Raw genomic sequence first — 25,984 nt, forward strand, 5'->3', positions numbered from 1 at the left:
AAGATGACAAAGCCCACACGATGCTGCCCAATAGGTTGCAGAAACAAAAAGCAGAAAGAGCAGTGTATAAAGTCAACGATGAGTCCGGTACACCCCTTAATAATCCGCTAGAGAGTGTCAGTCGTTTTTCAAGGTTTTATTCGAAGCTGTACACAGCGGAAGGTGATGGTGCCCCCTCGGCAATTGAGGAATACCTAGCTGCCCACCCTCGCCCGCCAATAATCCAAGAACATCTAGACATGTTAAATGCCCCGATCACCACCCTAGAAGTGCAGGGAGCCGTCTCTAACCTAAAGGCGAGCTCAGCGCCAGGACAGGACGTCTATACGCCAGCCTTCTACAAATCCAATTGTAACACCCTTACTCCCTTCCTCACTAAACTCTTCAATTCAATCCTAGAAACGGGGCAAGCCCCCCAATCATTCACTGAATCTATAATTATCCCCAAAGAAGGCAAAGATCCCGTAGAATGTTCATCATATCGCCTGATCGCGCTCATTAATGTTGATGCAAAGATTTATTCAAGCATCTTGGCTTCCCGCCTAGCACTGGTCCTCCCCCAGCAGGTCCATTCAGATCAGGTAGGGTATGTGAGAGGTAGGCAAGGAGCGGACAACATTAGAAAAACCTTGGACCTCATGGCTTCTCTACGAGAGGCTGGCGACAGCCCTCTGTCAGTAGATGCCGAGAAGGCGTTTGACCGCGGTGAGTGGCCTTTTTTTACAAGCAGTGCTGAAATGGGTGGGGCTGCGAGCTGTGTGGACTCGGGGAGCTGGAGCGCTGTATAGTACGGCCCAAGCCAAAGTTTCTATCCATGGCACCTCCTCAAGCTCTTTCACTCTCACACGGGGCATGAGGCAGGGCTGCCCGCTCCCCCCTAATTTATGCGCTAGTCATTGAACCTTTCGCCCAAGCCATCCGATCTAACCCCTTAATTCATGGCATCCCTCGGGGAGGCAGAGCATACAAACTAGCCATGCTTGCTGACGACATTCTACTTTACCTCATCTAGCCATTAAAATCTGTCCCTGCCCTCTTCCAGGAAATATCGCAATAGGGAGCCCTATCTTTAGTAGTCCCCTTAAATACAAATACCAAGCTGTTAGACAGGTTGAGGGAGAGATGGGGCTTCCAGGTACAGTGCCGCTCTGTCAGATACCCAAGTGTTAATTTAACTATCCCCCTCTCGGATCTCTTCGAGGCAAATTATGTCCCCCTATGGAAAACCATTAGAGCTGATATTAACAGATGGACCAATTTACCCCTATCTTGGACGCTTCACCTCCAAAATGTCTTGCCAAGATTCTTGTTCTTGTTCCAATTCCTTCTAATAACCATTCTTCAACCTTTTTTAGCGGAGGTAAAACGCACACTATTGAAATATCTATGGGCCAATAAGAAGGCCAGGATTCCGTAGTCTGCACTAATTCAACCCAAAGAGTTGGCGGGGGGAGTGGCTATGGGATATCCAGACCTGGAGGAATATTACAGGGCATCTCAGCTCCGGGTTCTGCCAGACCATCTATGGGCAAACCCTGAGAAGCAGTGGGTAGAGATGGAAAACTATATTTTCACACCTGTCGCACTAGGGGAATGGTTGTGGGTCCGTTTGCCAGCTATGACGCGAAGTCCTAAGTGTTGTGGTCCCTCTGGCGCCCATCGCGAGCTATGAGCAGTATCACGACTTGGCCTCACACCCCCCCACCCCCCCTCCATATTCAAGACCTGTTAAGCGAGGTACATATTTTTCAACTTTGGTACGAGGCTGGGTTAGTGCGAGCGGGACAGATGTGGCAAAAGGGTTTATTCATCTCCTCCAAGGACCTAAGGGAAGCTTTGCAGGGCGTTGAGATCTCCCCCATACCCTTTATCAAACTTCGAAGCGTCCTGAGCTATGCTCGTTGGGGCGACTCCCTGAAGCATCCTCTAACCTCATTTGAGCAAATACTCAGCTTCCCGCAAACAACAAAAGGTCTTAATTCTCTAATGTACAAGGCTCTGATCACTAGAGGTCATAAGTACCCATTGTCTGAAATCAAATGGGATGGAGATCTGGGCCTTACAGATCGACCAGAGGTATGGAAGACCATACATAGAGTGGTGTGGGCATCGTCCATCTCTGTTCAGTATAAAATGCATAAAGCACGCCTACTGGTAAGGTGGCACTACACTCCCTTACAGTTGTCTAGAATGTTTCCAAGCACACTCCCCCCCCATCCCCCCCCACCCCCCCCACTGCTGGAGAGGCTGTGGCGAAAGGTGCGACTACTGGCACCAGTGGTGGGATTGCAGTGAGGTGAAAATTTACTGGAAAGAGGTCCTGGGGTGGATTCAGGCCATTGAGGGAATACCCAGAGTACTCACACCAGTGCTGGTCTTGTTTGGAGAGGAATCTGATGATGACTCTTAAGAGTCACTTCCGCACATGCCACGTCATCTATTATTGGCAGCAAGGGTTTGTTTAACAGTTAAATTGAAGTCTGCCACCCTTTCCACAAAAAGGAATGGCTGACCAAGGCACACGCAATTTAGGAAATGGAGAGTCTCACAGCTGCCGTTCTTGAATCTCGCAGGAACATAGACATGATATGGCTACTCTATTTATTTAGAATTTTACACAGCGTATTGGGATTCAATAAGACCAAGTGACTAGAACTATAACCATGATCATTTTTACAGAAGCTAATGGAGGTGCCCCAAGTCGTCCACTAACCTTAACCTCATCGTTGATAACATGCAATGCAAGAAATGTGCATAACAATTGGTGCTGTATGATGTACCGCCTGTTCGTTTCAATTTATCTTCAAAAGCCTTGATGTGGGTGGGTGGGTGGTGGGAAAGGTGGGTGGGGTATGCAGGGTGGGAAAGGAGGTTGGGTCTTATACAACAAGTTTCAATTTGGGAGTTTTCTTTCTCACAATCGCCTTATAAATGTCATATTTGCATGTCATTTACTCGAAGTGTGAAGTTAACATGTACTATGCCAGACTTGTTGAAAAATCAATAAAATGAATTTAAAAAAGAAAATTCTGGTAGCTGGTCGTTGAGGCGCGATGCAAAGAGGTCCATGGACATGGGACCACAGACACGTTGGAGGCGGAGAAAGATCTCTGTGCCTCCAATCGCTGTAATCTGAGGAATGGCGGTAGTGCTAGTCCGCTACCACATTCGTGAGACCTGGGAGATACTCCGCAGTGACGGAGACTCGATGTTCCAGACAGAAGTGCCGAAAGTCTTTGGCTAACTCCGCTAGAGGCCTTGATTTGGTACCACCCAGATGATTGATGTACCTTTCTGTGGAAATGTTGTCCATTTTCAGCAAGATACAGCAACTCTCTCTGCCTCTGGCAAAAGAGCGCACCGCGAAAGAGCCTGCGAGGAGCTCCAGGCAGTTTATATACATTTGCAGTTCCTGAGGAGACCAATTCCCTTCTGTGGCGACTGAGCCAAATCTCGCTCCCCAACCGGAGCAGCTGGCATCCGATTCAATGACAATATCTGGGGTGGATCCGAAGATGGCTCTGCTGTTCCAGGCTTCCATCTGAGTGAGCCACCAGTTGAGTTCCGTTCTCGCGGCCGGCGAGTGTGTCAGACGCTGAGAGTAGGAGAGGCTCCGTCTCAGGTGCTGACCTTTTAGCCTCTGTGATTCTCGGTAATGAAGAGGCCTGGGAAAAATGACCTGAAAGCAAGAGGATAGGAGACCTAATACTCTAGTTAATTCTCGCAGAGATATGAGGTTCCTCTATAGGAGTCTGCAAATCTCCCGTCGGCTCGAGTGTTTCTTGGCTACGGGGAGACTGAGCTGCAAATTCTGGGTATCCACCACGAACCCCAGAAATTCCAGACTCTTGGATGGACAGAGGATCGATTTTTCTCCCAATTTATGAGGAAACCAAGACGGTGTAGTAGGTCGATGGCCAGCCTGACCTGTTCTAGCAGGGATTGAGAATGAGCCATGAAGATGTCGTCTAGGTAGACTATTAGCCTGACCCCCTGCTCTCTTAAGCGAGTTACTACAGCCCTTAGAATTTTGGTAAATGCCCAAGGTGCTGAGGAGAGCCCGAAAGGTAAACTTGTGCACTCCCAGTCTGTTTTTCCAGGAAAACCCCAGATAGCTTACATGCGCCTGGTGTATGGGTACTGCGAGGTAAGCGTCCTTTAGATCCAGGCGCACAAGCCAGTCGTTCGGTCTCAAGACGTCCCTGAGCATGTGAATCCCCTCCATCTTGAAATGACGGTAGACAATGAAATCGTTGAGAGCCCTTAGATTTATCACTGGGCGTACTTTGTTTCCTGGGCACCAGAAATATAGGGCTGAAGAAGCTGCCCTGGCACGAGGAGGGGCGAAACGCCCTTTTCAGGTATAAGCTGTGTATTTCGTTGTCTAGTGCTGTCTTGCCTGCTGTTGACATTATCGGAGCAGGGCGACCGGCCTGATAGGGTTGAGTGAAAAAAACTCTTAAGTGCAGGCCACGCGCTGCGTCCCTGACCCAGGCGTCTCCTGATAAGGAGTCCCATGCTCGTGCAAAGAGAGCTAATCTCCCTCATATGGTGGTCTGCGGCGTAGACGCTGCTATGGGTACACTGACCTGTGGGTTGTTGCTGGGCTGGGTATCTCGCAACTTTTATCCAGCCACGACCACTTCCCCGCCCTCTTGAGGGGAAGAAAGTGTCCTAGCGGGCCTGCCAATCTCTGGAGTGTTGAGGTCTTCTATCAAATGTGAAACGGCCGAAAGAGCGACCATTGCCTCGTCCGGCCCTGGAGAAAATGTTGGTAGCGAAAACCCTTTTAATGGAGGCCTGAGCCTTGTCCAAGGCGGTAAAGGTGCCAACAAACTTTGACATCTCCTTCATAAATGGGTCCCCGAAAAGCAAACCCTGTGCTGCTGCTCCTGACTCTGTCTGCCAACTGTCCCAATTTAGCATCAATCTTGAACAGGATGCCTTTCCAGCGCTCGGCCGAGATGGCGCAGCTGGCATTTCCCAGTAGACAGTGCTCTTTGAGCCCAACCCGAAAGAATTACTTGATCAATGGGGTCGCCAGAATCAATGGCCGCCTCAACTAGGTCCATTATTTTCACCAAGGGACCCGTGACGTCCAGGACTCTGTTCTGGTAGGACCTCCAGGCGCGGTCAATTCCTTTCCTCAGATCTTTCACATTCTTTCCCAGAAATGTGATCATTTTGGAGTCTAACTTCGGAGTTAGAGCCACCTTCTCTGGAATCTCTTGGCAGGGGCATTCTGCTCTGTCTGGCTTTAACTTCTTTGTCTAGAGGCTTATGCAGCCTGGCTTTATTCTGGCTGTAGCACAGTGCAGTCGATTAAGAACTTTGAAGTGTGTTAGCCGGAACCTGTAGTTAAAGGACATGTCCTTTGTTAGTTTACATATGTTTGTTGCACATCGATGAACTCAGTCTGTAGGTCTTGACCCTACTTAACGTGCCATTGGACACTATGGGCTGTGTATTATGTTGTACAAGGTGGATATTCTCCTCTTTGTCTCTGCAGAATTAATTATTTATGGTAGATGTGTGTGGGGTAGGTTCAATTGGGAATGAGGGCCAGTATGACCTAAACGCTGTCCACATATGCTGGTAATAGTGTTTGCAACAGTCCCCACCTATCCTATCTTAGCCATAGCATTGTTATGTTAAAGAATATTTATAATGCGCACGATCCCCATCAGAGTTGTCCCTTGGTGGATCTGAAAAGCAAGAGGGTAGGGTAAGTCAGTAGGAATGTGTGGGAAAAGCGCAAGCAAGCTGTGATGTGCCGTTAGTAGCTTCAGATCAGTTTACACTGTTTGCCGAGCATAGGTGTGATTTTTAGGTCGGTAGTTTTCATGTGCTGTTGTGCGAAGCTATGTGTGGTTTGTTTTATTGTTGCGGCGTTGTGAAGTGCGTGCGGTTTGTTGTGCAATGAAGGTATGGTTGTGTTTTGTTTAGCGTTTGAGTGTTGTAAGCAGAGGGATCAATTTTTTAGTGGGTGGGTTAGTGGTGGTGCTCATTCATACCTCCTCCGCTTTGGCTACCTGTTGTACACGTCTCTGCCAGTGTCCTGTATTGTGGTGTGCTGGGGGAGTCTCCCTCCTATATTCCTTGCAGGGTTGTGGGTTGTCTTCAGGGATATTTAGTGGTGATGCCGCCTCCACCCTCTTGGCCCCCCCCCCCTGTGTTCAGACTAATGTATTTCCACAATGCTTCAGCCCCTGGTATATCCTGGTGTGCAGCCACCATCGCTTCCCTAGGCCCCTTGAGGTGGGGGGCTCTTCCCTGGGCCCTTGAGCTACCTGGGCCCTGTGGTTGATCTGTTAAGTCGCTACTCTTTCCCCTTCAACGTTTATGCCCGCTGTCTGTGGTTCAACCTAGGACGCCCCCATCTCTCTCGTTAGCCTCCAGTAGGGCCCTCCATGGGAACCCTGGTCTCCCTACCTCACTGCACTTGTCGTGGTGAGGTGTAGTCCTCAGTCTTGTGATGTGTGTTCATTCTGAGGGGTGTGGGTGTTGCTCATTTGTTTTCGTCCGGTTCTGAATTGAAGAGCCAGGTTTTTAGGAGTTTTCAGAATTTTTGATGGTCCTTCATGTTTTGTATTTCTCTTGGGAGGGAGTTATACATTTTTGTGGCTAGGCAGGAGAATGCTGATCCAAGTTTTTTTTCCTTGTGTGGAGTTGTGGTTCCAGGCGGATGTCGTTGCTGGATCCGAGTGTTCTGGTTGATTGGTAAATGGAGATTTTCTTTTGTAGGAATTCTGCTCCTTGACCGTGGATGGCCTGTGTGCGTTATGCACATACATTGTTTTGAATGTGATTTGTTTTTTGACTGGCAGCCAATGTACCATCTTTAGCGCAGGAGTGATGTTATCCCTTCATGAGAGTTTGAGAAGTCTGGCCGCTGCGTTCTACATTTTGTTAGTTTCTTCAGTTGATAATCCGGCATTCTGATGTAGTCTGTTGGCGTAGTGTATCCTGGACACGATTAGGGAGATGATGGCTAGTGTTTTGTGCATAAAGGAGAGGAATGGTAGGATATTTTTGATTGTGTGTAGGTGGAAGAAGCATTTCTTGATTGCGTTTACTTGTGGTTCTAGGGTTAGCTCGTTGTCCATTAGGATTCCAAGGTTTTTGACTGCGTTGGTGCTGTTCCTAGTTCTGTGGGCCATGGGATGTATTGGTGGTTTCCCTGGGTTTTGGATATAATCATGATTTCTTTCTTACCAGGCTTTGCTAATTTTGCTGTCCATGGTGGGGTTTAGGGCGGGGTTGTGCCAAAGAGACAAGCTTGCGTCATAGGGAGGGGGGGGTCAGAAGGATCCCCAAGCAGTGAAACAATTTCTTCAATGTGGGAACGGTATTCCTCACTGGGTCTAAAGTATTGTCTGGTTTGTAGTGTTCGTCTAACATGTAGAGATTTCAACTCCACTCGCCGCCTCACTCTCTTGCTTAACATGAGGGGGAGCCGGCATGGCTCCATACCAATACGCAGGAAACCAAACCAAGTAGTAAGTACAATTCAAAGTCTGGTGCCGTGAGGCCCCCAGATGCATATGGAACATCACATTTGCCCACTTAATTGTAATTGATCCTGTAGCCCATACAAACTCAGAACAAAGATTCACAAGTTCTGTTAAAAAAAAAAAAAAGGCTCTGCCTGGCCATGACGGTCTATTCTGAAACATGTATAGCAATTTCGTCAGTATGGTCATTTTTTAGCAGTGAGACTCTGCCCATTAGTGGCATTGGTAACCAGCCCCATCCTGCCATTGTTGACCTCAATCAGATCACATACGTACCGTAGTTGCAGTAAATCATGTAGCTGTTTAAGTTTGAGAAAGTTATACCCAAGTACATAATTGCGCCGCCAGGCCATATGAGGCCACCCATATTGACATGCATCAGTTTTGGGTGTTGGTGGAATAACTTCTGATTTGGCTATATCAACACATAATCCTACTGAGTATCTTCTGAAAGTGGCAAACTCTAGGATCATGGGCTCTGTTGTGATCTGGATATCTCACAAATTCTAGGATATCTGCATAAAGTGATTTTTACATTGGGGCGCCACACAGTCTAATGCCCTTGTTTTTCAACTGGTCAGCCATGCGTTCCATCACTGGGGCAAACTGTAGTGGGGAGAGCGGGCACCCTTGCCTTGTGGCCCGAGCTGACGAGTATCCAGTTAAAAGGAAATGGTGCCACAGAAACATTTGTGGTAATTTAGGTCTTGATATGCACAGACCCAAAAATCAGATCTTCTGAATGCAGGCATATTGCCACATAGCATGTAGAAGAGTTCTTTCTATCCAAGCATGACCAGCTGTTGGAACAAACTGCACATCAGAAAACACGTAAGATGAATTTTGACAGATCTGATTAGATCCACTTCGCTTAGAACTGTTTTGGTGCAGGATACCAAATTCAGTTCAAAAATCTGTTTTGTCATCACAGGTTTTTTTAAAAAAAAAAAAAAAAAAAAGGTATGCTGCATATAGGCTTAGGATAAAAACCAATAACTCAGTTAGAAAATGAGATGCCCATACATGCCTATGAGGAGCAGGATACAAATTACAGAAAGCAAGAACCCAGTGGCACAATTTTAGAACGGAGCCAAAAGATTATCGAGCAAAGGATTTCTTAGCAGCTTCTTCGGTGGTGTGTTTCAACTTCACCTTGTTTCTGAAGGCAGCGTAGTACTTTAAAAAAAACACGTGTGAAGAATGGTTAATTTCAAATCATTTAATTATGGCTCCATCCTCTGATTGGATGGAAATTGTAATTCCCTTGAATGGTAGAATTGGGATTAAGGAGAGCAGAAGCAATTTATGGCTGCTCCTCTTTTGTATCGGTGTTAGAACTCGCTGAAAATGATGCTGCACCACTGACTGAAGTTGCCAGCGTAGTCTACATTGAAGCCATAGCACTTCTCTGAATAGGTGTGAAGGATGTGACATTTGTCAGTGCTGCATACAAAAGCCGATTTGGTGTGGATTATCCGGTTGACTCACTCCTTTCAGCAGTGAATCAGGGGACTCTGGAAAAATTGCTGCAGATTCTGTTGCTTCTAACGAAGGCTGTACCTTGTGGCAGTGGAGGCATGGGTCCATGTCAGTTCCCCCTCGTGTTTGATGCAGTCTGCCTGGTGAGGAGGGTCGGAATCGATCCCTGCTAACGACTCTGTAACACCGACCAAGACTCTGGTTCTAAGGGAATAGCGGGCCCTGCAACATGTTCCAGCAATGCTTCCTCAACCTGCCAATGGAGAGATCTGACCGCAGTCACAAAGGGCTTTCAATAATGCTGTAGAGTCCTCTTCAAAGGTTTAAATGCGAACAACTTGTGGCTATGTGCATAGGATGACAAATCAAGGTCTCATGTGTTTGCAGCCCATGTTTCCATGCTCAATTATTCTGCATATGCAGCAAACCTTCTAGTAAGGCTTTTAGCAGTCTAAGGCCTGTCTCCTTACGCACCTTGGCTAATTGGTTCTTAAAGTCTTCATGCTGGGAGGTGTAAGGGTGCAGAGATAGGAGACTGACACAGGTGTGATGTGTTTGTTGGCATAGTTTTTTTTTATTGAATAGAAAAAATAAAAAGAAAACCCTACCTTGCCCTAATTCTAGGAGGTGTTACCCTACCTCAACTAAAACTAAGGAGACTGTCCAGATGTCTTAAACAAAACAAAATAGTCCACTGTCCAGTAAAATGTACCATTTCCGACCCTTATAATAATAACTAACTCAACACTCACTGCTTCCCGTCTCCTGGACAGTCCTCGCCATAACGTCAAAATCCAGTACTATAATAAAAGGAAAACCCCACTTGTACAAACTTAGTTTCAGTATAGAGAAATGTTTTTACAAAAGTAAAGTTCCAGTTCACAAGATTTAGGACCAAAAGAGAGGCTCCTTTCCCTGGTAGTATCCCAGCTTCTGTGCATGCCAATAAGAGGTCCTCCTTCTTGGTTGCTTTTTCAAGTCTCTGCACTATGAGTCCCGTACCAAGTTTTCTCTTCTCATTTTTAGTTAAAGGGCATCGCTGGCTTCACTTGTTACTTATGTATAAGGTTAGTTGTCTTATTCTCCTAGTTGTTTCCTCTTCCTTGTAGACTTGGTTTACCCACCTGCCAAGTACTAACTTTACTTTAATAATTTCTATCGCGCACCGGGTAACCCGTAGGCTTGTGGGCGCAACACACAAGAAGACAACAAGGCGGCATGGCTACAGAGCCATGAGAGGAGGTGATTCCTAGGTGCTCCTGCTGATCCTCAATGATCCTGATGAGAACATATGATCTGAGTCAGCTACGACACATAATTTTGGAATTGCAGATGCATGAAATGAATGAGCAAGGAACGTGATCATAATTTCAGTGAATCGTAGCACAGCCTGAAAATTGTGAGCCGGAGAAGTGGTGCATCGTCCTGTCGGCAAAAAAACAAGATGGTGGCCGGACGAGAACAAAGGATTGAGCCGACTGGCTATAGCAAAGAATGAAGAGTGGTTGTGACACAGATGAGGCCCCGGCTGACTAGAAAGATAGGATCGTAAAAGGGCAAAAAGCAGGCTGGCAGATCTGCACAGCGCCGACTGGCACAGGAGCCCCTGCTGAGACTAGAAAACATACTGGCGGATTGAAACGAGGTAGAGAAGCATATGCAGAAGGTCTGAGGTGGCAAGACCCTTGCACCGGAGCTCCTGTCAGTGATCCATGTGCAACACAGGAATAATATAAGGAGCCTGGTAGCTTCATCAGGACACTCGAGTTGAGAACACAAGTGCAGGATTATATACATGGCCGCTGGCGCACCGGGACATCTTGCAAACTTTGTTAACAGTGCAACGATGGAAGGGACCAGAGGTATTCCATTGTGAAAGCTCGAACTGCATATGGCTACGTGGTAGCACCCTACAGGAAATGGCAGTATAGTTACATGGGATACTTTGAAGGGTGATACAGTAGCAGGCAAGAGAAAGGCGTGGACCGGGCATTCTGAAAATGTGAAACTGACTAACAATTGAAGTGCAACGGATTCCCACGCACATTGGAGGCACAGAAAGTGCACAACACTGGGTGAGATTGCTGCATGAATGAGACGGCCACGCAAGGTGGGATAAACAGCTACTGGACTGCTGCAACCCACACGCACAGGATGAGGGCAGGAACCACACCAACAAACGCTGCAGCTGTGCCCCAGGAGAGGTATGGCGGCCCGGCCTGGTTAGGAGATAGGGGCGTGGTAATACAAACATAGGAGCAGAGTGATGCTCTAGAGCTGACCAGCACGGCCTTGCAAGAAGGAAGTCAGGACAGAGAGTGGATGAAGTATCGGGCGACGGGGCATGGAATCAGGTGATTTTCGGACAGTGCAGGGAGGCGAATGAAAGGGACAAGATGCCTGGAACAACCAGGAGGCTGCAGCTGGACTAACCACAGCTACAGTTTCCACGCAACACGCTATGACAGCACACAGTCCCTAACGCGCGCAGCAACACGGTCCACAGCAATACCCCGAGTGCTCCTAGTTTATGAAAGAGACCTGCAGCAACCAGTCAATCAGGTGAGCTGTAATACAGGTGAGACTGTGCCTTTAGGGGTGCTAGACACTATAGAGGCCCCCAGGATGTGTAGCAGTCCCCAGAAGGGGGCGTAGAAGTCAAGTACAGTCTGTGGAACACTGGCTCCCCTGGAACAGGATCGCACCGATCCGGAAGGGGTACAAGAGTTTATATCTGTTAAAGCCAAGACACAGAGTGCTAACTGAAGGCAACACCGAGCACGAAATTGGGGTATCCGCTGGAGCATTTTGAAACTAACAGGAAGTACTAGGACAGAACTGAAAGAGAACTCTAGGGAAGTGCGGGTAACCGTGAAGGTTGGAGGACTGAGCAGACCGAAACACTACCACCAAACACCGTATGCACCCACCGAAGTAATGTTGGGGGAACTGGAGATCTAAAACAGAGGACACACGCCACGAGTTGAACTTTGAGGTGACGCCGGAGAAAGTAGTGGGCTTAGCAACAAGTACAGGTCCCAGAAAGATATATGTATACAACGTGCTGAAAGGAACAAAAGTAGAGAAACTGCCCAACATAGTACCACAGTAGGTAAGAAACGGAACCACTTTGATCTTAGTAGAAGAGAGCTACTGAGCAGGTGGGTGCAACAATGGCATCCAAGCCAAACAAGAGCAAAGGGAAACAGTCATCGATTTGACGCATTTGCCAAACCTGCACAAATGGCGGAAGACAACAGCGCAAGAGGCACAATGAGAGGAGGCACCCTGGCGAAGTGACCACCAGATACTAGAGGCCATAGTTGAGCTGAAGTCGGCACTGGAATTCAAAATTGATGCAATCAGTATTGATGTCAACCTCTTGAGACAGGATGTCTGGGCATTAGCAGAACACACAGGAGTGCTAGAAAAAGAGGTGGAAGGTAACACTAACACTGGCGTATATTGAAACATGGAGATTAAAAATGTCTTTTGACACTAGCAGAATACTGGGATATATTGTGTGCAGAAGGATCCGGAAATGTACTGAACAATACTCTTGAGTACTGTTGGTAACTTAGCATTCAATTTTTGTATTGTATGCATATGATACCCCGCACAACCAATTGTATCTTTTATAGGTATTTTCCCTTTGTTTCAAAAAAGCTCTGCCATAAAATGCACAATTGTAATATATATATATATATAATTTTTTTTTTTTTTTTTTAAATGTAAGTGGGGGGTAATATCTCCCATTGCTTGGTTTTGGAAGCCCTCACAATGGTTGGTTCCTCACACACATCCTTGAGAAATATGTATTACCGCCCAATGAATTCATTCATTCACCTGCAGACTCATGTTATCATTCATTAGCACTATCGATGGATGCTACAGTCAGAGTGTGCTTGAACATGGGCTTTATCCATTTTATCCATCCCACTTTCTTAGATGGTAACAGCATTTGCTCACTATCCATCTCCCCTGCTTTCCCCTGTTTTTCCATTTCCTTCTAGATCTGGAATTAATGGAACTAAATTAATCAAAATGCACATGTCTGCTTGCTTACTCCACCCTTGCCCCCGACCCAGATTAACTCAAGCACTGTGACTAACTCAAGCACTGTGACTAACTCAAGCACTGTGACTGCCGTTGAAACAGAAAAAGGGGGATATTTATTAAGCTTCCATTGAATTCTCCAAGACAGCCACCTTTTTGTAGTTGTATTTGTTTTTGAAAAACAAGTTTGCTCTTCCAGCTTTCGTCTGTTTGCCACAAACAAATTGGGTGATAGTGGTGATAAAGCATGCTTCGAAAAGCCCTACTGGCAATAAAGAGCTCTGTGCAGTACCTGCCAAAAGCTGTCACTGCATTTGCGCCTTAATTCAGGTGGTGGGCCATTACTGGTTGGGACACACTGGTTAGTCATGGTTTATTATGCCACCACTTCCTGCCTCAGTTGAACAATACAAACAGAAATAGTTGGATCAGCATAGGTACGAATATATTTTGGGACCCTTTGCAGAATGTTTATGGTGGCCCACCCAATCAGAGTAGTGGTATTCTGGGCATTATTAGCTGTTTGTTGCCCAGAATTATCCTCTCATGGACAGCTTTCTCCAATGCTGGTTCCATCCCTCTGTGACTATTTATTTTATTTGTCCCCGCCAATTACATAATCCTGGCTCCCAATTACACTTCAATCCTAGCATACAGCTCTCATTCCCTCCCCTGCCCCCTTCCCTCTCACTCTGCCTGAACTGTTCTCTTTCCCATCACCAAGCTCTTGGGCTATATGATCTCTGCGCTGTTACTGACACCATTCCCCCTCAAGCCATTTCACACTGCCTGCGTTTAACCCAAATGACTCTAGTCTTCTTCCTTGACCCACTGCCACTGACTCACACTTTACATGCACCATTCAAGGGGGGTGGGCAGCTCAACTTACTCTTTACTGTACCATGCTCTCTGGTCTAATGCTGTTGGATTGCCCTGGTCATGCTGTCATACGCAGGTTCCTCTTGTTGCAGAATCCCAGCGCTCCTATTTGCCATAGCAACACTGGACAGGTGGAACAAACGGGCTCATTAAAACCACTTTTGTTTCTTTTTGGGCCAACACAACCACTTGGACAGTACTTTGACACCCTTGGGAAGAAACAATGGCAACCATTATGTGGCGTTAATTACTGACCCATTTGCACACACGCAACACACTGGGCCATATTTTATTCGCTTCATCTGCCGTCAGGGAGGGGGCACTGCCCGCCAAAGCTTTCTTTAGGGAATCGCGGCTTCTACAGGCAGGGGGAGACCGAGACAACTTCCTGAACCCGGTTGCTATGTAATGGGATGGAGATGCACGTAACAACCCGTATAGCAGTAGGGCAGCACACAGCAGGGTGCACAACATGGACAGTCTGGCAGCTGGCCTGATGGATCATGTCATCTTACCATGCAAAGTCCCCAAGGTATCCCCTGTTAACCTCGCCAGCCCCCCCAGATTTTATGCGTCTCCTACACCCCTGCAGCAGAGATGGCACTCGGGTGAAACATATTTACAAAGACCGCACTGGACACACACTATCATGTATGTGTGCGCCTTGTGCGTTTTTTCAAAAAATATTTTTTATTACCTCAGCAACCATACTCCCCGGCAGCCTCATTTCTGCTTCTACAGTGCGCTGCCATTCCGAGAAACACATTTCACGGGATGTGATGAAGCACTGGCTGTGAGATTGTTGGGGGGGGATTGTTGCTAAAGTGCAATAACTCAGCAGGCTCCCCATTTGGACCAAAAGGGCTGGTTCAATCAGTCCGCAGCAGGCTGGCAGATTTAAAAGTAGAAAAAGTGACACACTAGTGAGAGTTGCTCTGTTTTACAAAGTTCTTTCTTTAGAGTAGTGGTCTTGTAGCCAATAACATGGAGGCGTGGGCGGAGATGTTTGTATGCTGTAAAACTCAGACTCCACGCTCCTCCCTGGAGACATGGGGAAGAGCGTACATACCCTGAGTCTCCGGGTTAAACCCAGAGGTTTGGCAGGTATGGGCACCACTGCTTGAAGCCTTGGTTTCCACGCATCTATGATCTCCAGAGTGGTCTGCAGCCGGTCTCCCCAATACTGATGCAGTTTTGTCTATTTCTTTCTCTTGGTACTACTCGTATTTTCTCTTCCTTTCCATTCATTAGTCATTCTGCACTCTTCCTGTGGTCTTTGGTCTCTACTGCTGCTGTTTGCAGCTCTGCTGCCACAATTACTTCAGCTAGTGCTCCTTCATCTCCTTTCACGTCTCCATCTGCTGCATATGTTTCCATGGCTACTGTAATTCTTGCCACCACTGCTATGGCCTCCACAACCACAGCCCCTGCTGCCACCACTACAACAACGTGTTTGGTCACTTGTATTGATGTGGCTGTTGTGAAACATAAAGAGGACTAAAATGTGTCCAGTTCTCTTCTAGTATTGGTGTTTCTTTTGCAGAACAGCTGTCCTGATATATTCCAATAGTGTCTTTGTGGGAAAAATAGACAAAGTTAGACGCATGGTTTGCCCAGTGTGGGAGTATTGTTAGTTGGCCACACCAAGGGATGATGCCTCTAGGTTAATCACAGATGGTATAAACCGACAAATCTTACATTTACTGGTGTTTTTATTTTGTTTTCTAACCCAGGCAGAATGACCTTTAGGTATTACTACATATGACCCACTGCATGCTCTTAGCGGCTATAGCCCGCCTAGGTAAACATTGGAAGACACACCACCCTCGAAAGAGGAATGGCTCTGAAAGATGTGGGACATTTATAATTTGGAAAGGTTGGCCAGTTGGATCAATGATTGTCGGAAAGATGTGGAAATTGAATGCAACCCTTCTGTAGTAAATATATAGAAACGTGTAATTTGTTTTTCTCCCCATAGTGAGTGTGACTACACTATTGAACATGATTGAAAAGTATTTTTGGAAGTGGAACTTACTTGACTGGAGGGGAGTTGGAATTAATGGAATTAGAAAGATGTATGAAGAGGTATACCTCTATGTATGAGACCCAGTTTAAACAATGACTAATTCAAACAATATATAAGGGACAGTATTCGCTGTAAGGTTGGGGGTAAGGGGTTTCTGGCATTTGGTGTTTGCTCAAATATGATATGACTTCATACTCTTTACATTTCGTATTTTTTAACTAAGTAGACTATACAGCAAGGAACAAAGGGGATTTGTTTTCTATAATAACCCCTCAGCATTAGAGTTAGCGTTTGACCTGAGTTTGGATAGTCAGTCTTTACCGGAAGGTACATTGGTAATTTTTGTACTGTTATTCAGTAATTTTACTTCTGGGTGCTGTGAGGATGACATTTACTTCTGTTTCTTTTTGGTCCAATCAAAAATGCCAATATAAAATGAATTTCACAAGCAAAGGTCCACAATCTAGTCCAGCAAAAGCAAATGGTTGCAGGACCTATTAGGTTAAGACTTTACTCCTCACTCAGGCGAATTAGGAATAATCACCTTTTTTATTTAATTTAATTTTCACCCCTTGTAGTTGCTACAACAGTTTAGCAATGTAGACTGTTTATTCTGAATATAGCGATGTAGACTGTTTATTCTGAATAGTATGCACCATGGGTTGGCTCACAGGTATAATGTGCATTAAGCATTCGCCATATTTCACAAATTATTTTGATTTGAAGTTTTATATGGCCTATTGAAGCATTTAAAAGTGCTTTTGTTTCCCAGGTTTGTTGGATTATTCTGTGGTCCAAAGGCATTTTAAATTCATTCTTTTAGACTACATATGAAGTATTGAGTTTTCAAAATATTAAATTTGTTCCTTCATCTCCCTCATTTAGGAATGTTTGGCGCTTCTCGAGTACAGTATGTTGCTGACCAAACATTGAGAATTGTTTTCACCAATGATGACCCATCCATCGTGATGACTTACGATACCGTTCAGGGTTTGCACACAGTCTGGGCTCTTCGTAAAGTCAAACTTGAGGTAAGGGAGAATGCGTCAAGAGGCCACCTAGCCAAGAGTGGGGCAGGCACACCAATTTGCGTATTATATCAAAATTACTGTTTCTTTGACCATTGCAATTACTGTAGTTGGGTTTCTCTTTATTTGTCATATTTGTCTGGTATTGCATGGTTAAATTCAACACAATAATGTTCATTTAACATTTATGTTAACCCCACTGTGAAAATCTGAATGAATTCCTAGAATTTTCTGCTCTTTTCAGTTAGCAGAGGCATCTGTCTTGATTGTCTGCTCTCATTCTTGCTATTGCTTTAACAAAGGAGATCTGTTCGAACCCTAGCATTAAGGAGCTAGAGAAGGATGGGTATGGCTTCAAAATATCCTTATTATTTGGTGTAAGGTTATCCCACTCCAAACCAGAGACCTCCATACCTGCTTTACAATCTTTACTATCTTTGTATGAGAAGGCTTTAATGTGAATTTAGCTAAATGTAAACTAATAAATATCTCTTCCTAGGTAATACGTTTGTTGATCACCACTTTGATTGTGGACCCTGTGTTTGTGCACTTCTGGAGAATTCAACCAATTAGACACTTGTGCATGTATGTAGGAGTAGGGGCCGGTGTGGATGTCTGCTAGTGGAGGGGCATTTGAGGGGCCCCCATAATAGAAAGAAATGGTTGAATTCAATTGGACAGAAAGTGCATTAAAAAAGTGCACATGGTCAAAAAAATTCCTAAACCCAGAACAGGCTGCCTGAGATTTACCTCCCCATTCAAAATAGCAGACTCCAGCATGACGTTTCTGGGCGATTTCTTCCTTCTAGGGCTTCTGATCTCTACAGGGCCAATTACCTCCAACCAATATCTAAAATACGAGAGGATGTTAGTCTGGAAGTCATTCTCCATCAAATAGCTTGGGAGAAACACTTCAATGAAAATTAAGTCTCCATTGACTCCTGTATATTTTCCAAGTCCTGCCAATAGTACTACTCTCCATGCAAAGAGACTCAATGCAACTTATTTGTAAGGGTTCCAAGCCAAGACCTGCCCAGGGAGTACTTTGTAAATCCCAAGATAAGGGTGTCTTGGCCTGTCTGAATGTTTTGTGGTCCTTTTTAGGATTGAAAGTTGCAGGAGATTTCGGGTTTGCTCAATCCGAGGTCGACTACATTATGTAGACGCAAAGAAGATTGTTATAGGGAAAGCCATCAGACGTGTGCTCTGGCTTCCCCTAATGGAGAGACGATTGACAGTTTACACAACCACTTTAAATATTTGGTGTAGATTTGGCATCTTTCCACAGGCACCTAACTTTAATAAATGGAAATCCTCAGTTCAGACCTTGCTAGCATACAAATGACTTACAAAAGGGTAAAACGTGGATACAAGACCGCCAGGGGGGTGCAGATGGCATGCATCCTTGACGTGCTGTCTCCCTCAACCTGTAGCACGGAATGGCTGAAAATATGTACTAAAATCGACTGATTTACATCGTACTCGACCTCACGGGAATCTGAGAGGTGCAAGAGAACCCCCCCTGCTCGAGTTTGGGAATCCGTGCACAGCCAGACTGCCAAGCTATTGGAGGGGAAAGACTGTGGCCGGACCCTTTTGGGGAATCACGCGTGCACTACACTGCCTGCATCGCACCCTATCTTACCCATGGAGTCTGAGGTCTTCAATACTCATGAGATAGACCACTGCACCAAACTCTGAAGTGATGCAGTGCAATAGTGGATCGCCAGGACTACCTGCAATGCATTTGGGCGGGCGGTGGCCAGAAAAAACTTGAGCCAGGGCCAGACTGACACTGAGATTCCCAAGTCGGGCTGCACTGCACTGAGAGTAGAGTAACCCGGCATAAACATAGATCGACGGGAGCACTGATGCCCCCCGATGTCCTACTTAAGTAAGGAGGATTAGAGCACTGGGGAGATAGGAGCGTGAAGGCGGTGGGAACATAAGCCAAAGAGACGGGCTCCACCAGGGGAGCGGAACACAGGGCAGCGCGACTGCTGAGTGGTGGCACAATTGAGCATTGCGACTGGACCAGGAACTCCACGAGTACATGGTGAAGCAAGAGACCCTGAGGGACTTGCATATAGGCACCCCGTAGCCGAGGGGACTCCCTGCTGGCCCTTCATTCCTGCGAGCCCCGGTGCGACAGGTACTTTGATTGAGGTTCACTGTACACCCCACCCCCCCCCCCCCCCCCCCCAGACGAGTCCGCCTGTTTATTCTAAATCGCGCCCTGGCAGAAGGGGGTTAGACCAAACTCTTACCCAGGCAGCACTTGATCAGCTCAGGCTCCATGTGAATCGGGAACGGATTGCTCTGCAGTACTTCCAGTTCAAAATTGAACTGTGTGGTCTGAGTTGGAATTGATGAGTGTGCAGTTGGGAAGATATCGGAAAGGCAAGGAACATCTATCTCACGGACCACTGGAGTCTGCCCTTGCAATCGCCTATTGGGTCGTTAAATAGATATTGGTGGATGCCACATGCTGGATCGCAATACTGCAGAGTTGTTAAACAGTTTTTGTAGGAAATCTGACAGCAATGATGTGACAGTGGAAGAGGCCCCCGCTGCCATAGATGCTGACCAAGAAGGATCTACCAAAGCAGACATCCGATTGCTTTTGAATGAAACAAGGTCCATAAAGAGCAGACTGTCAGTCGCGATTTCAGAGCATAAGGGCAGGGTTGAAAAGGTTGAGAATAAGCTGGAATCCCTGGAAAACAAATAGTGTTACTTGCTAAAGATTCACTGCTTTACTTGATTGAACAGCTTTTATAGTGCTTTACTGTAAAGTTTAGGTAATCTCACTTTGGGATTACCAAGCGTGTACATGTGTATATGTGTGTTGTATGCTTTGCTTGAGTTTTACCTGCTTAGTCTTTTAAGACCTAATACATTTGTACCTCTGTATGGACTCGAACAATGGACTGTTCCTATGTGTGGTTCACTGTTCTTATGCCCCACCCCATCGAACCTAAAGTCTGCTTTACTGCTAAATTCACATTACTGCGATTGAGTTTGGCTAGACTGAGTGTGGATAACTGTGTTCACTGTATAGGTTGGAATTTGAGAATCCTCCCATGGGGCAGGTTCTGAAAATCCATCTTAAAACCACACCTTTTCAGGTTCTTGAAGAGGCTACATCTCGTGCCCAGGCCCATCATCCCAGCAGCCTTTTCAGGGTGATCATCAAAAGCAAACATCTTTGACTGAAGGTTAAAATGAATACAGGCACCACAGAAGAGGAGTGGATGTGGTAGAAGTGCTCACACAAAAACCTGGATCTCCCCTTTTGAAGAACCCTCCCATCCTTACCCGTAGGCGTCCGCATATCTTTCATCCACCAATGGGGGTGTGTAACTTTCGACAGATGGGTCTTGGACACATTGTCCTGCAGTACTGTATAGAGTTCCGAACTACCCTACACAATGCTACCAGGAAAGAGTCGCACAAAACCCAAACATCCACTCCTGCGAAAATACTACAGCAGAGTCTTCAATCTTTGTTGAGGCTCCCTGAAGCAAAATGTTACAATGCCTATATTAATAGGTTTACCAAACATTTCTATTTCCTGCCTTAAGTGGGCATCTGTGTCATTCTATCACCTTCTATGTTTTCCGGTGTACCTTTAGGAGTCTTACTAAGATGAGGGGTGTACCCATTATAAATAAAATCTTACATTTGGTATTTTTCTTTCTGAAGGATAAAATTATTTCGAGGGGATTGGGTCCTCCGACGTATTCCATATCTATGACGGGTAATGTCCACAGCTGTGCTGCTTCGGAAAATCTTCGGCTCCTGCGTCAATGACGTCGATGCACCGTCCCCAAGGACCTCCTCCGATGGCCGACGTCACCCAATGTGATAAGTAGGACGCAGGACGCCCATAGCCTCAGTTCTGTTTTTTCCGCGAACGTGTTTGCTTTGTGAATCTCGGTACGCCTCGACTCTTTGGAGTTTGCTGTTTTCTTCTCGGTTCGTTGAACCTGTTCGGTTTTTTGTGAAGACCTGTTTGTGGCGATGTCTACTTAGTCTGCAACCCCGCGTCTGGGCTTCAAGAAATTTGGGGACTGTGGGTCCAAGATGTCGGTCACGGACTCGCACGACGCCTGCCTCTGGTGCCTTGGGGGAGGCCCACGATAGGGACGACTATGTCGACTGCCAGTCGCTCACGGCAAAGGCCTTGCGGGAACGCAAGAAGAAGCTGTCGGTAGGTCGGAGGTCTGCTGGGCTTTCGACGGATGACTCGAGGGGCGACTCTCCGCGTCATTGTCGGAAGTCCAGTGGGTCACCTTCCAGGAGTAGGTCTCGCCACTCCTCCGCCTCTTTGAGGCATTCCCGGATGCGCCGGCATCGGTCGGCTTCCCCGTCCTCTTCCGAGGACTCTGCCCGTCGGCGGGTCGCTTATCCCTCCATGCAAGCGACACCGGATGAATGGGCTTCCTTCGGGAAGCAGATGCTAGCGATTCTTGAATCGCAGGGCACCGGTCCGTCCGCGCCTCCGAGTGGGGTCTGTCGGCACTGGTCGAGAGACACCGCTCGTACGCCTTCGGGCTTGGGTGGTCGGCACGGCTCGCGGGAGAGGTCCCCCTCGGACAAGGGTAGCCGTTCTCGCCATGCCCGTTCCAGGGGTCCTGGTCCTCGATGCGCTCGAGACCGTGTGATCCTGTTCTGTCTTCGAAGAAGACGTCGACGCCTGTGGCGCCGAGGTCGTCGACGATTTCTTTCGAGGCTCCGCCTCCGAGGGGGTCGTCGGCGCCTAGGTCGTCGAGACACGCTCGGAGCTCTGGCTTCGAGGCCTGTGTCGACGCCGTCAATGCTGGCGGTGCTGCAGCAAACGTCGACGCCAATTCGCTCGACGCCGTTTCTGTCAGCGCCGACTCGTTCGGCGCCCTCGACGCCTTTCGAGGCGATGGTGTCGGAGGGTCCCCGTGGCATGGGGTTAGCCCCTAGAAAGGCTCTGGCTAAGGCCAGGCACTGATTTGGTCCCCAGATGTCTTCCTCTCCCCGCCTGGAGTACATTTCAGAGGGTGATGAAGGCTCTGATGACGGCTTGGTTACGGTACCAGATGAGCTTATCTCGAGCCACAGCCAGTTTGATGATCTGAGGCAGTCACTGCATGATGCCAGTGGACTGGACACCTCTCCGGAGGTGGAGTTTTGTAGGCCGGAGCCTGGCACTCATGCCGATTCTTCATATCGGCGCCTTATGTCTCGGGTCACCGAGTACTTGGGTTGGTCAGCTCCCCCAGGGGAGTTCGTTCAGGATGATCTCACGGACATCTTTGATCGTGGTCCGCCCACTGACCCGGTTTTGCCGTTTCATATGGCTCTGCAGAGAAGGGTGGCGGCGGCATTGGACTGCTCCCCAGAGTCTCCCGGCAGTGGGCAAGTCTTTGTCGCGAAAATACCGTCCAGCCAGTAGCGACCCCTGCTACTTTTCCAGGCACCCCACTCTGGAGAGTTTGGTGGTGCAGGCGGCTACGGCTCCGGCAAAGCAGGCGTCGTATCCTACCATCCCTCCGGATAGGGACGACAAACGTTTTGACGGCTGGGCGAAGAAAGTGTTTTCTTCTGGGGGGTATGGCGCTTCAGGCGGCCAACTCCATATGTGCCTTGTCTCGTTTCACACACACTCTGTGGAACTGTGTTGCATTAGCGGCTGAACGTATTACCGAAGGGGACGAACGGGATGGTTTCCTTGCTATGGTTCAGGATGGCAAGGATGCCATGTGTGAGGCCGTTCAGTCGGGTTTGGACATGGCAGATTGTGTCAGCCGATCCATGGTGGCGAGCACCGTAATACGTAGGTTTGCGTGGTTGCTGAAGTCTGGGTTCGCTCCTGATGTGTAGCCCCGGCTCTTAACATGCCCTTTGACGGTGAACATCTTTTTGGCAGCAAGGCTGACAAGAGCCTTGAGAGGTTGCAGACCTCCAAAGCTGCAGCGAAGTCGTTAGGGCGCTGCAGTTCGCCAACCTCCGCCTTTTCGTCCTAGGGGACAGCAATGGAGGGGAGGTTCCTTTCGCTATTACTCGTCCTTCAGTAAAGCGAGAGGAGCTTGCAGTCAAAGAGGCCACCGTAAGAGTGCCAGAGGTGGAAACCAGGGTCCTCGAGGTGCCAAGGCCGCTCGGGCAGTTGCCGCTTTGCCCTCAGGCAACGCCGCAGCCGCTATCACTCCGTCATGAGGCCAGGTCCCATGGTTCGCCGGTTGGGGGGAAGGCTGGCGCAGCATCTTGTAGAGTGGCGAGCCATTACGTCAGATGTGTGGGTTCTGGAGATCATAACCCACGGCTACTGTCTTCCTTTTCTGCAGAGGCCTCATGACAATCCACCTGGGAACCTCTCTTTGAAGAGTCTGGATCCGCTCCTTGCGCAGGAAATTCAAGCCCTGCTGGAAAAAGGCACCATAGAACTGGTGCCTGTAGCGGAGAGGAACAAGGGATGGTATTCCCCTTATTTTTTGATTTCGAGGAAAGACTGGGGATTGAGACCCATCATGGACTTGCGCGGTTTGAACAAACTCCTCAGGAAGGACAAGTTCAAGATGGTTACTCTCAAGTACTCCAGGCCCTTCAACTTCAGGACTGGTTGGTGTCTCTCGACCTCAAGGATGCTTACTTCCATGTGCCGATCCATCCCAAGCACAAGAAGTACCTGAGGTTCGCGGTTGGCGACTCGCACTTTTAGTTTCGGGTCCTGCCGTTCGGATTGACCTCCGCCCCAAGGGTTTTCACCAAGCTCATGGTGGTGGTGGCAGCGCATCTCAGGAAAGGGTGGATTCATGTCTACCCCTACCTGGACGATTGGTTGATCGGGGGAGCTCTCCCGAGGAAGCCCTGGATCATCTGTCCATCACCTACCACTCCCTTCACAAGCTGGGCTTCTCAATCAATTTAAAGAAGTCCCCTTTGACACAAATGCAGCGGCTCCAGTACATCGGAGCAGTGCTTGACACATCCCTGGGGCAGTGTTTTCCTCCCCAGGTGAGGGCTCTTCACATTCAGCAGATGGTGCACAAGTTTCAACTTGCCCAGAATCTCCCAGCGTCCGAGTTCTTGAGACCGCTCGGCCTCATGGCATCCTGCATTCTTCTGGTGCCAGAGGCTCGTCTGCGGATGAGATCTTTGCAGTGGGCACTCAAGCTCCAGTGGCCTCAGTCCTCCGGCAGGCGGTCGGACCCTGTTCAGGTGCCGCCCTCAGTCGTCCAGGACCTTCTGTGGTGGGCCGTCGAAGGCAATCTGATGAAGGGGGGCCCCATTATGGCTGCCCTGGCGGAAGGTGACGATCGTGAAGGACGCATCCCTCACGGGATGGGGAGCTCATGCCAACGAGTTGACAGTAGCGGTCGTTGGTCTCCGTCGGAGTCCAGACTTCATATCAATCTGTTGGAGCTGAGGGCCGTCTGGCTTGCCCTGATGGCTTTTCTGCTGACTGTGCGAGGAAAGAGTGTCCTGATTCTAACGGACAACATGGTGGCCATGCACTAACTCAACAAAAGGGGGGGAGGGGCAGGGTCACTTCCTCTGTGCAGGGAGGCGATGCAGCTCGAGTTCTGGGCCATCCAGCAGGAAGTTCCGATCTCGGCGGTTCATCTGGCCGGAGACGACAGCGAGACGGCGGATGCTCTGAGCAGGCAGAGAACGATCACTCACGAGTGGGAGCTGGCTCAGGAGATTCTCCTGGAGATCTTCGCCCTTTGGGGGACCCCTCAAGTAGATCTCTTCGCCTCCAGTGTCAACCGGAAGTGCAAAAGGTTTTGCTCGCGGGAATTTCCTCAAAGGAGCCTTAGGAGACGCGTTCGTGGTGGAGTGGTTATTCCCACTGCTGTACGCGTTTCCTCCAGTCTCCGTCATCCCGCAAGTACTGTGGAGGTTATGGAGGTTCGGTTCCCGGATGATCCTCATTGCTCCGGCGTAGGCCCGGAGGACGTGGTATCCGGACCTTCTCGACTTGTCCATCTGCCCTCCACGTCGTCTTCCCTACCGAGGCGATCTGCTCTCACGGGAGGGGGGGGGGGGTCAGGTTCTCCATCCAGAGGTCGGATCCCTCAACCTTCACGCTTGGCTTCTGAAAGGTTGAGGTATAAGGATTGGGACGTCCCTGAAGACGTGATGGAGGTGTTGCTCTCGGCCAGGCGGCCGGCAACAAAGTCTCTGTACCGTTGCCGTTGGAGAAAGTTCTGCGACTGGTGCAGAGTTAAGAATGTGGATCCTTTTGAACGTGACATTCCCATGGTTCTGTCTTTTTTGCTTTCTTTGGCCCACAGGAGCTTGCAAGTGGGGACCATTAAAGGTTACCTGGCGGCACTGTCCATCTTTAAGCGCTCGTCTGAAGAATGTTCCTATTTTAAGATTCCTTTGATTTCTCAGTTTTTGAAAGGGCTCACTAATGTGTTCCCTCCGTCACCTTTTCTGGTGCCCGGTTGGGATTTGAACCTTGTTCTTAAGTTTCTTATGGGTGCTCCGTTTGAGCCTTTACATTCTTGCCCTTTGAGACTGCTAACTCTTAAAACTGTGTTTTTGGTTGCTGTTACTTCGGCTCGCAGAGTGAGTTACAGGCACTTTCAGTTAAGCCACCCTTCACTGTGTTTCATAAGGACAGGGTTGTCCTTAGAGTTCGTCCTTTTCTTCCGGGGGTGGTTTGGGATTTTCATTTGAGCCAGAAGGTTGTTCTTCCGGCGTTCTATCCTCCTCCACATCCTGGTGAGGAAGAAGAGAGGCTCCATAGGTTTGATCCTAGGAGAGCGTTGAGCTTTTATATTTCGCGCATGTCCCGGGTCATAGTGGACGATCAACTTTTCATTGGTTACGCTGGAAAGCGTTTGGGTCAAGCTGTGACGAAACAGACTTTGTCTCGTTGGATTATTTTAGCTATCTCTGAGTGTTACCGCTTGGCGGGGAAAGGACCCTCCGGCTGGCTTGCGGGCCCATTCTACCAGGGGAGTGGCTGCGTCTACTGCCCTGCAGAGGGGTGTTCCTATTCGTCACATCTGTGATGC

At 48.1% G+C, this 25,984-nt stretch overlaps 1 protein-coding gene across 1 annotated transcript in view; it reads left to right on the plus strand.

The window, feature by feature from the left end:
• Window positions 1-25,984, plus strand: part of ANAPC1 (anaphase promoting complex subunit 1) — a 2,053,226-nt gene that overhangs the window by 168,166 nt on the left and 1,859,076 nt on the right. Inside the window, exon 7 of the mRNA XM_069606837.1 lies at window positions 16,840-16,985. Within this exon, the coding sequence (XP_069462938.1) occupies window positions 16,840-16,985 (146 nt within the window). The remainder of the gene's footprint in view (window positions 1-16,839; window positions 16,986-25,984) is intronic.

Source organism: Ambystoma mexicanum, chromosome 4p, assembly GCF_040938575.1.
Source record: "Ambystoma mexicanum isolate Mex_15411 chromosome 4p, UKY_AmexF1_1, whole genome shotgun sequence".
NCBI classification, from domain to species: Eukaryota; Metazoa; Chordata; class Amphibia; order Caudata; family Ambystomatidae; genus Ambystoma; species Ambystoma mexicanum.